Source organism: Indicator indicator, chromosome 4, assembly GCF_027791375.1.
Source record: "Indicator indicator isolate 239-I01 chromosome 4, UM_Iind_1.1, whole genome shotgun sequence".
Lineage (NCBI taxonomy): Eukaryota > Metazoa > Chordata > Aves > Piciformes > Indicatoridae > Indicator > Indicator indicator.
Genome location: NC_072013.1, coordinates 8,269,251 through 8,280,787, shown reverse-complemented (window position 1 = coordinate 8,280,787; position 11,537 = coordinate 8,269,251). Strand labels below are relative to the sequence as shown.

Sequence of the window (11,537 nt, the reverse complement as noted above, 5' to 3'; positions counted from 1 at the left end):
ATCTCATTCATGCCTCTGTGAATAACTGCTGCTCTGTGAATATGCAAAGGCAAATTAAAAAACAAAACAAACAAAAAAAAAAAGAAAGAAAAAAATCAAGATCCTTGATTCTTACAGTTGGATTATAGAACTGAGTTTTGGAAGCTGAGGAATTTAAGAGTAGCTACATTAGTGTCTGTCCTTAATTTGCCTCTCTGCCATTACAACCTTTTATGCATTTTGTGCTGTCACAGAAGCAGTGGAGTTCTACATCTGGGTCGGGGCAATCCCAAGCATCGATATAGGCTGGGCAGTGACTGGCTTGAGAGCATCCCTGAGGAAAAGGACTTGGGGTGCTGATGGATGAGAAGCTCAATATGAGCTGTCAGTGTGCACTTGCAGCCCAGAAAGCCAACCAGATCCTGGGCTGAATCTAGAGAAGTGTGGCCAGCAGGTTGAGGGAGGTGATTCTCCCCCTCTACTCCACTCTGGTGAGACCCCACCTGGACTACTGCATCCAGTGCTGGAGCCCCTGTTACAGGAAAGATATGGAGGTGCTGGAGTGTGTCCAGAGAAGGGCCATAAGGATGATCAGAGGGCTGGAGCACCTTTCCTATGGAGACAGACTGAGAGAGTTGGGGCTGTTCAGTCTGCAGAAGAGAAGGCTCCCAAGAGACCTTCTTGTGGCCTTCCAGTATCTGAAGGCGGCTACAAGAAAACTGGGGAGGGACTTTTCAGGGTGTCAGGTAGTGATAGGACTAGGGGGAATGGAGCAAAACTAGAAGTGGGTAGATTCAGATTGGATGTTAGGAAGAAGTTCTTCACCATGAGGATGGTGAGACACTGGAACAGGATGCCCAGGGAGGTGCTGAAAGCCCCATCCCTGGAGGTTTTTAAGGCCAGGCTGGATGGGGCTCTGAGCAACCTGATCTAGCGTGAGGTGTCCCTGCTGATGGGATGGAACTGGATCATCTTTGAGGTCCCTTCCAACCCTGACGATTCTGCAGTTTTGTCATTTCTGCATCATCTGTCAGCATGTGCCTGACAGGGTGTTTGCAGGGGAGGGTGTGGCATTAGATTCCTGCACATTTTACATTACAAAGCTGCCTGACAGGTGTTTTAAAAAAAACAAAACAGAAAATGTAACCTCTCAGGGTGTGTTCTGCTGGCTCTAACCACGTTTCCCTGACAGGCAAATGAAGACTATTGAAACTCTGAGGAAGGAAAGAGAAAAAAGGCTACAAAGATACCAAAGAAGCCGAAGTCTGAGTCCTCAGAAGCATCTGAGTCTGTTGCAGACACTGGATGCAAGTCAGAGGGATCTAGATCTCCCCAGCAGGCGCAGAGAATATCTGCAACAACTGAGAAGAGATGTGGTGGAAAATACCAGGTAGGGCAGTAGAAACCTCTCATGTGGCCTGATGTAGAGTAACAGTATTCAGTGTAGGTGAGCATTAATGGATCTTGCTGGCACCTGAGATTTCTGTGGCAGAATTCTTCTCAAAGTGGAAATATTAAAGTTTGGGATAGAAAGTGCTTTCAGGAAAAACAAGTGCCTGATTTTAGAGAACATTCATTAAAACCTTCTGTCTACTGTCTAGTTTCTTTCAGCCCACAACTATTTTATGTGCATGATGTATGGGGATAGCCAAAGTATGCAGCCTTGACTGATTATAGATCAGTCCTTCACCAACTTAATAGCCACATGAAAAAGTTCAGTTTCATGTTAAGTATCAATAAACTTCTGTGATATTTTTTTGAGCTTCTCATACCTCACAGCATCCCCTCATTTGACTTTTGCTTCCTTTGTGGTAGGCCAAGAGACAGTTACTTTCCCAACACAGTTATTTTGATTGTCATGTGCCAAGGCAGCAGCCTTAGATCACATGGAGAGCTGACTTGGAAACCAGTGCAATCACTGAACTATTCTCAATGGTAAAGTGGATTGGAGTGATTTTTGCAAGGTTGATGCCCATGCATTTCTGGCAGATTTTCCTGTTCTGTGTTGAAAGCTGATGTTCTTGTGGTATTTTTGTCAGGTGACCCAATTTCAAACAATGATGTATGTTCTCCCCTCCTACCTAACCTTAAGAGCACAGGAACCAAAAAGAAGCATTCAGCATCCTTCAGACATTGAACTGCTGCTCCGAGACTACCAGAGGGCACGAGAGGAAACCAAAACTGAAATTGCACGAGCGAGGGACAAGCTCCGGGAGAGAGCTGAGCAAGAGAAGAGGCGCATACGGGAGCAGATGTTTGCCCAGCTACAGAAGGTGAGCACTGCAGTGGAAACCATTATGTGCTGGAAACTCCTAAGGTTTTCTCACTGGATTGAGCTTACACAGCCATCCTGTGGGGCATCTGCCCAGTCTATGGAAGAGTTTTGCTAAGGTAAACTGGGTTGATTTCAGTAATTTCAGTATGTACTTAAACACAAAGGCCTTTCTTTTCTTTTTTGCTATTATTCTTCTTTTTGGTTTTTCCCTATTTTTAGATTGTCCTCCATGTGTGTATTTGTTCTGTACTTCTGCGTTTTGCTTATGCACTATGCACTTTGTAACCCATCATGTACAGTCCCAAGTGTGTGCCTTTTTCTCCCAGATGCAAGGATGATAATAATTTGTTTGGATGTGTCGGTTCTGCCCAGTTTCTGACTATACATTTATGCAGTAACCTGTCACTGTTTGACAATGCAGCTGCAGTTGTAGCTGCAGGCCTCCCCTCTTCATTTGTATCTGGTGCATTTCATTGCTCTGAGCCCTCTGAGGCACTTCCACTGAATGACTGGGTCTTACCACATCTGCCGCCATGTTTTCCTTGTGCAATGCAGACATAATTGACCCAAGTTGGAAAACCAAATTAAAACTGCCCTCGAAAATATTCATGTTCTTGAAGTGCTTGGTATTTTCTTACTATGTTATTTTTCTTTCATCTTCTGGGCTGACATTGTGCCTACTCAAGAAGAGTAAGTACCCTATAAAGAGCAACAATGCAACTGAAAAGTGATTTTTATTTTTTTAAACTTTGGGTTTTGTCCTTACAAACATCCTAGCATTACTCATCCGTGAAGAGTAACAACAGAAGCTGCGTTTTCCCAGACTGCCAGGTGTTACAGGGTGATTTGCTCTATGGCTTGTATAATACTAGTCTGTCAAATGAGCTTCCTTACTTAATACTTTCTGTATGGCAACAGCTTTGGTCCTGCCAAGGCTGTTGTGCAAGATGAGTTTTGTATGGGTTTTTTGTTTGCAATACTATGATGCTTATTGCAGGAAGAAGCAAGGCTAAAGACTCTTGCAAGTACCAGCACTTTATGTACAGACTCCAGCCTCAGCCTCTCCTCTGGCCCATCATCTGGTTACAACAGCAGCAACACTGCTACCTATACTGCCAGTAAGCTCAGCAGCCAGGAAGGACAGGTGAGAAACTATTGGCCTGTGAGTCTGATGTCTCTGCTGCTTCAACAGCAACAGAGAACAGAAGAGCAGAATGTAAGAACAGAAAAATTTTTATTGATGGTTTGTATTCTGTCACTCACAGCTATCAGTCAGGACAAGTTTGTCACTAGTATGCAAAGGGCTGATGGGGGGAGAGGGAGCATTGCCATGTAATCCCAAAGGACAGTGATACAGCAGTTTTTTCTGAATGCTTTTCTTTTTTCAAACTGGTAGATAAAAGCCAGAGTGTTATATTATCGTCAGTAATGTCACTGTCTGTCCAGTGCTTTAGAAAAAAGCCTTTTCTTGTGATAAACCAGACTGATATTCTCAGTGTGCCTCTCTCAGTGGTGCATGCCTTAAGAGCTTGTGTGTGAACAAGAACTTCCCCAAAGCTACTTTTTGTAGTGTGCACCTGTGCTTGCTTCTGACACCGGGTTTGCTAAATTTCCTGAGCCCAGGTACTGTTCATAACCAGGGCAAAGGTGAAGAAATTACCTTAGGATAAAGAGAAGTTTCCAACCTCATCAGGCAGGTTTGCTTCAACTATTCCACCTGCTCTTTAAAGGAATTTCCTTCTCCCAGTTCACACCAAAAGCTCTCACTTCTGCCTTTTCTTAAATCAGGTTTCTTCTGGAAATGCTTTCCTTTCGAGAGACACACGAGGTCGTTCAGCTGTTAGAAACAGTCAGCTTTACGTCTTAGAGCAACTGCAGAAGGATTCGACACTTGGTAAGTAAAACACACATCTGCAGATGTTTAAGTTGTATCCCAAAGTAACTTCAAAGTACAGTGTTCTGACTGCTCTGGTAGTGCTGGGTTAATGGTTGGATTTGATGATCTTCAAGGTCTTTTCCAGCCAAAATGATTCTATGGTATAAGGATAATGCTTTGGGTGAACCGAGGCAGTGTGGGGGGCTGAAGCTGCGACTAGTATAGGATTGTACAGGTAGGTTCTTATTGTTATCCTCAAGACTAACTCTGCCTCCTCTTCTTTATTAGCTCCTGTGTGGTTGTAACTGGAACGCCTGAGTAAGGCAAGATGTAACTGCCACGGGCAGTACAGGGGGCTGGGTGTTCTAATGGCAAGGTTCAAGTCCATAAAGCTGCAGAATAACGCTGGCTTTCCTTCTTTATTCCTTTATGGGGTTTTTTTGATCCCTGCAGAAGCCACCAGAATCCAGCCACCTCTTCCTACTAGTAGCAGCAGCTGCAGGTTCAGTCATGGATTAACTATTTCTGTAAGCTCCTCTTCGACAAAAGGATACCAAGATTTATCCAAACACATCCTGGCTAATGCTACCACTGAGGTAAGTAAGCAAGCAGTTTTCACTTATACCCCCTACTGGAAACTGACCTGTAGAGTCTGTTGCCTAATACACAGCCGGGCGTTGGCGTACCACGGTGGGAAGGTATGCATAAGCTGGGTGCTACTCGTGTCCACCCGTACGGGTTATGCGGGTGCATGGCCATAGGGCTCAGGGAAGCGGCGCTCAGCGCAGGCGACGACGCGTCCCCGTACAGTGAAGGCACGGCCCGCGCGGACAGGCCCGAGACGGCGACGGCCCGACGAGGCCAGGAACGGCAGCGGCCACGGCCAAGGCCGCGGACCCACACGACCTGCCGTCAAGTCAGCGGGCCGGCCCGACGCGGCCCGGACCCGCGAGGCTCAGGACAGCGCGGCCCGGACCCGCGAGGCGCGGCGCGCGGGCCCGCGCGGCCGCGGACGCGCGGCACCGGGCGCGCGGCCAGCCGAGGCCGCGGCGCCGGCAGCGCGAAAGCGCGCGCGGCGCGGCCAAGGAGCGCGGCGCGGCCCGGAGCGCGGAGCGCGCCGCGCGGCAGGCCTCGGCGCCCGGCCCGGCGCGGGCCGGCGCGGGGCGGGGGAGCGGGGCGGCGCGGGACCGGCAGGCCGCGACAGGCCGGGCCCGAGAACCGGACCCCCCGGCCGGCCGGGCCCAGGTCGACAGGCGCGAGGCCAGGCGCGGCACGGCGCGCAGCGCGGCCCACGGCCCGGCACCGGCACGGGAACAAGGAGCGCCGCGAGGGAATGCGCACCACGGCCCTCGGGCCCAGGCTGCAGCGCGGCCGCGGCCAGGCAGGGCCACGGCTAGGAGCGGCGAGGCCCGGACACGGCCCTGGCCGCGGCACGGGCCCGGCGAGAGCGGAACGGCCCGGACAGCACGGCCCGCGGCCCGGCGAGCGCGGAGCGCCGGCACGGCGACGCCGCGCGGCCCGGCACGAGCCCGGCGCGGCGCGCGGCCCGGCCCGGAGCCGCGGCCAGCCCGCCAGGGCCGGCGAGCGATGACGGCCACGCGGAACGGCCCAGCACGCGCCCGCCGACGAGCGGCCCGCGGCGCCGCCCCCGCAGCAGAGGGCCCGGCCCGCGGAGCCCGCTCCCCGACGCGGCGAGCACCGACCCGCCGAGGCGGCCCCGACACACAGCCCCCACCAAATGACAGGAGACGCGCCCCGCACCGACCAGCGCCCAAACGCAACCGACCCCCCCATCCGCACAAGACCTCAGCAACCGACGAGCCGCGACCAGCACCGACCCGACGTGGGCACCGACCCCGCACACGCGGCGCACCGCCCCGCCCCGCGCCGCCCCAGCCCCGCCACTCTGCGAGCCGCAAACGCCACAGCCCCGCCCCGCGCCGCCCGCCCCTCCCCCTTCCCCGCCCACGACCCCTTCCACCGCGCGGCCCGCACACCGCGCGGCCCGCCCCGCCCGCGCGCCGCCCAGACCGAACCAGCAGGCGACCGCCGGGACCCGCACCGAAGGCGCCCCAGCCCGCAAAGCGGCGCCATCGCCGCCGGCGCCGACGCCCGGCCCAGCGGCGCTCCGCCCAGCCCGCCGACCCCCGCCCCGCCCCGCCCCAACCCGCCCCGACCAGCACCGCCCACGCAACCGCCACGACAAGCCGACAGACCAGACGCGCGGAGCCACAGGCGCACCGCCCGCAGCGCACCCGCACCGACAGCTGAGACCAAGACACCGCGGAGACACCGCCCCCGCCCTCCGCGGCGCCCCGAATCGCGGAGAACCGAACCGCGGAGCACACAGACCACGACGGCGCCCCAGCCCTCGAACCGCGGCGAAACCGCTAAGCCAGACCGCACCGCGGCGACAAGACACGCAACGCCGCCGCCCTCGCGCCGCACCGCCCACGACACCGAGAGAAAACAGCCCCGACCAAGCCCACCAGCCCCGACCACGCGGCGCCCAGCCCCGCCCCAACCGCACAGCCACGCGCGGCGCCCGCCCCGCCACCGCGGCGCCCCGCCCACGCCGGAGACCACGACCCAGCACGGCGGCGCCCCGCCCAGTCCCCGCCGCAGCACCCGCGGCGACCACGCAGCACGCCCAGCACCCGCCAAGGTACGGCGGCCCAGCCCCGCCACATACCAGCACACAGCCCAGCGGCGACACAGCCCCACGCCACCCACACGCCCACGACCAGCGGCGACACCGAACCCGCGGAGCGCCACGACCCGCAACCACCACAGACACAGCACACCCCCGCCCGACCACGCGGCGACCCGAAGAAACCGCGGCGACACCCGGCCCAGACCAGCGTGCGCCCGCCCCCGCGGCTGCACAGCGCAGACGCCGCACCGATCCGCCCGCGCACAGAGAAGCGCGCGGAGCCGCCAATACACAGTCCGCCGCGCGAGCCCGCCAAGCCCCTACCTCCACCGACCACGACCGACGCGGCGCACACGCCCCGAGACCACACCGCATCCCCGGCTGACCCACGTGCGCCCTAGACACAAGCGCGAGCACCCGCCCCGATGAGTCGCACCGACCCGCCCCCCACACGCCCAGCCCCGCGGCTGCCCCGCCCCGAAACCAGCGGCGCCCGCCGACCCCGCCGCCCATTGCCCGAGGAGCCCGCCCCGCCCCGGCGTGCGCCCAGCCCCGCGGCGCCCCGCCTCCGCCCCGCGGCGCACCGCCCGATCCCCGACCACTGCCCCGCGGAGCCCAGCACCCGCGGCAGCCCCAGACCCGAGGCGCCCACCGCCCGCTCCCGAGGCGCCCCGCACATGCGGCGCCCCGCCCCGAACCGCGGCGCCCACGACCGGCTGCGTAGCCCGCGCCCCGCCACCGCGGCGCCCGGCCCCGCACCTCCCCCCCCGCCCCGCCCGACCCCCCCGCCCCGCCCCGCGGCGTCCCCGTCCCGACGGCGCCCCGCCCCGCCCTAGTGCGGCGCCCCGCCCCGCCCCGCCCAGCCCGTCGTCCGTCCCGCGGCGCCCCGCCGCGCCCCGCCCCGCGTGCGACCACTCCGATCCCCGCCCCGGCCCCTCACCGCCCGACACGCTGCCTCAGCCGCCAGCCTAGCCCGCGCCTCCGAGCCGCAGAGGCGCCCGCCCGCCACGCGCTGCTACCCGACCCGCGGCGCCCAGCTCCGCTCCCCTGCCCCTCCCCTCTCCTCCCCTCCCCTCCCCTCCCCTCCCCTCCCCTCCCCTCCCCTCCCCTCCCCCCCCTCCCCTCCCCTCCCCTCCCCCTCCCCTCCCCTCCCCTCCCCTCCCCTCCCCTCCCCTCCCCTCCCCTCCCCTCCCCTCCCCTCCCCTCCCCTCCCCTCCCCTCCCCTCCCCTCCCCTCCCCTCCCCTCCCCTCCCCTCCCCTCCCCTCCCCTCCCCTCCCCTCCCCTCCCCTCCCCTCCCCTCCCCTCCCCTCCCCTCCCCTCCCCTCCCCTCCCCTCCCCCCTCCCCTCCCCTCCCTCCCCTCCCCCTCCCCTCCCCTCCCCTCCCCTCCCCTCCCCTCCCCTCCCCTCCCCTCCCCTCCCCTCCCCTCCCCTCCCCTCCCCTCCCCTCCCCTCCCCCCCTCCCCTCCCCTCCCCTCCCCTCCCCTCCCCTCCCCTCCCCTCCCCTCCCCTCCCTCTCCCCTCCCCTCCCCTCCCCTCCCCTCCCCTCCTCTCCCCTCCCCTCCCCTCCTCTCCCCTCCCCTCCCTCTGGCCATTACTACGCGGTAAGGAGTGCCAGTACTGTACACTGTGTACACTCAGCTCAGGGGTGCAGTCTGAGTAGGAGACAAGGCAGCAGGACACAAGCTGACCACAGCAGGCACTTCTCACTGCTGTCCCTGACCTGTGCATCTGGCATTGTTTCCTAAGGTGATGGCTGCGTGCTCCCAGAACCTGAGGAACTTCTACACGTGCCAAGCAGCAGCGGGCTGGAAGTAAGTTGATGGCAGGCCTTTGTAAGGGGAGATCTTCTCATGTAATTAGTCCTCTATGTGCCAATACCTCGTCTTTGGCAGGTATCAGTGTACAGAAAGAGAGGTGCTAGTTTACTACAAAGTCTTCCCATCTGCGACAAGGCACGGGTTCCTGGGTGCAGGGGTGATAGAAAGACCTCTGCCCTATGTGTGGGGACTGGTGAGAGATCCTGGCAAAAGGCACCTGTATGACAGATCGATCAACACAGCTCGAGTCCACAAGAAGGTAACCAGCCATATTCAGCTGGGTGAGTATCCACGCTACCAAGTGGCCACCACTGGCACTATGTACTCTATCAGCTCACTCTGCCGCCCGGGAAGAAAGGTAGAGGCACCTTATGGCATTTCCTTAGGTCTGAGAAACTATTTCCCTACTTACTGTACTAACTTCAGTTTTGCAATACTCTTCTAAGCAAGGATTATGTAAAACACATCTCACTGCAGAAGCACAGCTAAAGACAGGGGTTTGAAAGTCTAAGTCAATCTTCTGTCACTTAAAAAAAAGCATCTTACAGCATATGAACCAGAACTCTCTCTTAGAGCACAACAAGAGATCACAATAAAATATGCACATGCATTTAACAGGTGGGGGGGAAATTGTGACAAGTTAAAGTTGTCCAAGTCTAAATAACTGCCCTCTCTTTCTTTTTGGGTGCTCTTTCCACAGTCTATTTCGTGACTGATACCTCCCTCTGTTACCTAAAGCAGCCCCGGGATTTCTGCTGCATTACTGTGGAATCCAAAGAGGTAAGGTGAACCTACTCCCTGAAGCATGGATCAGTAACTCTTCTGAACTCATGGTTCAAGGACAAAGGAGAGATGGAAGCAAAGCTCATGTTTACACATCAATATTTATACTTTCCTAAACAGGGAGAAAAAAAAAAAAAAAGCAACACTGATATCACATGAGAGTGGATTACGTATAAAGCCCTCTTGTGAATGACAGTTGTCAACCAAGTCCCCTCAGTTACACAGCGTTACAAATGTTACACAGTAGATTCCAGTTAAAAGCATGCAAAATTACAACAAAAACATATTAATTGTATTTATTAACAAAGGAGCTGTTTAGGTAATATGAGAAATACACTTCATGGCAAACACAGGAAACATGACTGTATGTATACTCAATTTTTTTTACTTGACATCTTCCCACTTGTCACATGCAGGAGAACTTGTCTGTCCTGGCTATTCAGTCTGTCTATGATGCATCCATGCCTCAGCCCTGTAAAGAAGTGGTGAGAGGGGAGATTTTGCCAAGTGCTTGGGTACTGGAACCTGACATAGTGAATGGAAGAGATATCACCAGAGTTATTTACATGGCACAGGTAAAGTTGTGCTGTATGTCCAAGGATGAGTGCAAAAAGCTGTTCCAGATCAGAATGCTAAAGAGCTGCTGAGTAACAAAGCCCAGAGTCCTTTGTGAAGTTTATGAAGCGACTGTAAGTCACCTCCCTGTCACACTTACCTAGCACAATGCACAGTAGCAGAGAGAACTGTATTAGGATTGTGTTTAAGCATACAAGCCCTGGTTTTTACAGCTTCTAAAAGCAGCTCCACTGGGGGCTAAGTCTCCTCAGTAAAGGTTTATTAGCAATTTCAGCCCATGTTGTGTTCTCAGGCTGTAAGCTGGTACCCAAGGTCTTGTTTATATTTTCCACCTTGCTGTAGACATGGGAAGGCCACCTCAGGTTATGATGTTTTTAAAATGCATGAAAGTACTTATTAACTTTCTAACTGAAGTTATGAATGCTTCACACTTAGAGATACAAAGGGGATTAGGATTCTAGTTAAGAATAAGAAAATTTATTGCAGATACTTGTGAAAAACAGGTTCTATTTGAGATAGTAGTACCAAGTACTTAATGTGTAAGTTGTTTTTTTAAGTGGTCATCTGAGACCTAAATGGCATTAGTCCTTTAAACTGATCCATACCAGACTTTTAAGATACAATTTAAAAACTATTATTTTTCTAGTTAATTAGGATATGCATTTTATGATGCATGTATGTAATGTATATGCATATACAACTTGAGTAACACTGTATCTATCCCAAACTAGTCATGTTTAATCTAAGCTCCAACTCAAAAGCAGTGGGGCTCACCCCTGCTGAAAGCAACATCCAATAGCAAAGCTTTGGGAGGCTGCGGATAATGTGGAAGGAAAAGGTACGACAGTAGCGATGGCATTTGGCTGTGAAGTGCTTCTGTGCTTAATGCATACTCACCACAATCAGAGCTGTTCCAGGCTGGAGAAGTGTTTTGTTCAAAACCAGGTGCAGACCCCAACGTGTGGCTATCTTGTCATTCCTGCAGGTGGACCTTGGTGCCCCGGCCATCCCTGCACGGCTCCTCAGCTCCCTGGCCAAGCGGCAGCCCCTGGTGATTGCTCGGCTCGCACACTTACTTGCCAGTTAGTGTTTGGTCCAAAACCATACACCTAATAGCAGCTGAAAGTCCACAAAGAGATGGAAGTACCTGCAAGGGTCATGTAAAATGCTGGTTCATAGGACAGTGGTAGTCAGGCCTCACTTAAGAAGCCTAACTGCTAATGTTGGACTATGCATTTTGACCAATGCTGCTCAGAAGGAACCCAGCAAATTTCATGGTGAACCTGCCCTCCTGCAGTGTTGGAAAGCCACCATGGAGCAGCAGGAAGGTGTGCTGTTTCTACTGCTTTACCACAGCCAGAATCTTACATGCAAAAGTAGGTTATCTAATTGCTGTTTCCAGCAAGGTTCGAAAGTCAACATTCTCCCTTTAAGAAGGTTTAGGCAGCAGTGAGAAAAAGGCAATGACATGCACCACAAAAAACTGGAAACAGTCCACAGACTTGGACCTTTTACATGCTCTTGAGTAGAGCTGCAAGGCCACTTTTCAATGTTGAGGTAAATGTCAAATGGAGAAT

General features: G+C 55.2%; 1 protein-coding gene across 1 annotated transcript in view; it reads left to right on the top strand.

The window, feature by feature from the left end:
* The window catches only part of STARD9 (StAR related lipid transfer domain containing 9), a gene marked incomplete at its 5' end in the record, with an annotated part of 99,855 nt that extends 88,639 nt beyond the window's left edge, over nt 1-11,216 (top strand). Inside the window, 10 exon segments of the mRNA XM_054400225.1 lie at nt 1,172-1,369; nt 2,072-2,252; nt 3,252-3,398; nt 4,043-4,148; nt 4,584-4,726; nt 8,531-8,595; nt 8,677-8,882; nt 9,302-9,381; nt 9,801-9,959; nt 10,946-11,216. Coding sequence (XP_054256200.1) covers nt 1,172-1,369; nt 2,072-2,252; nt 3,252-3,398; nt 4,043-4,148; nt 4,584-4,726; nt 8,531-8,595; nt 8,677-8,882; nt 9,302-9,381; nt 9,801-9,959; nt 10,946-11,047 — 1,387 coding nt within the window.
* Nucleotides 11,217-11,537: the final 321 nt, after the last annotated feature.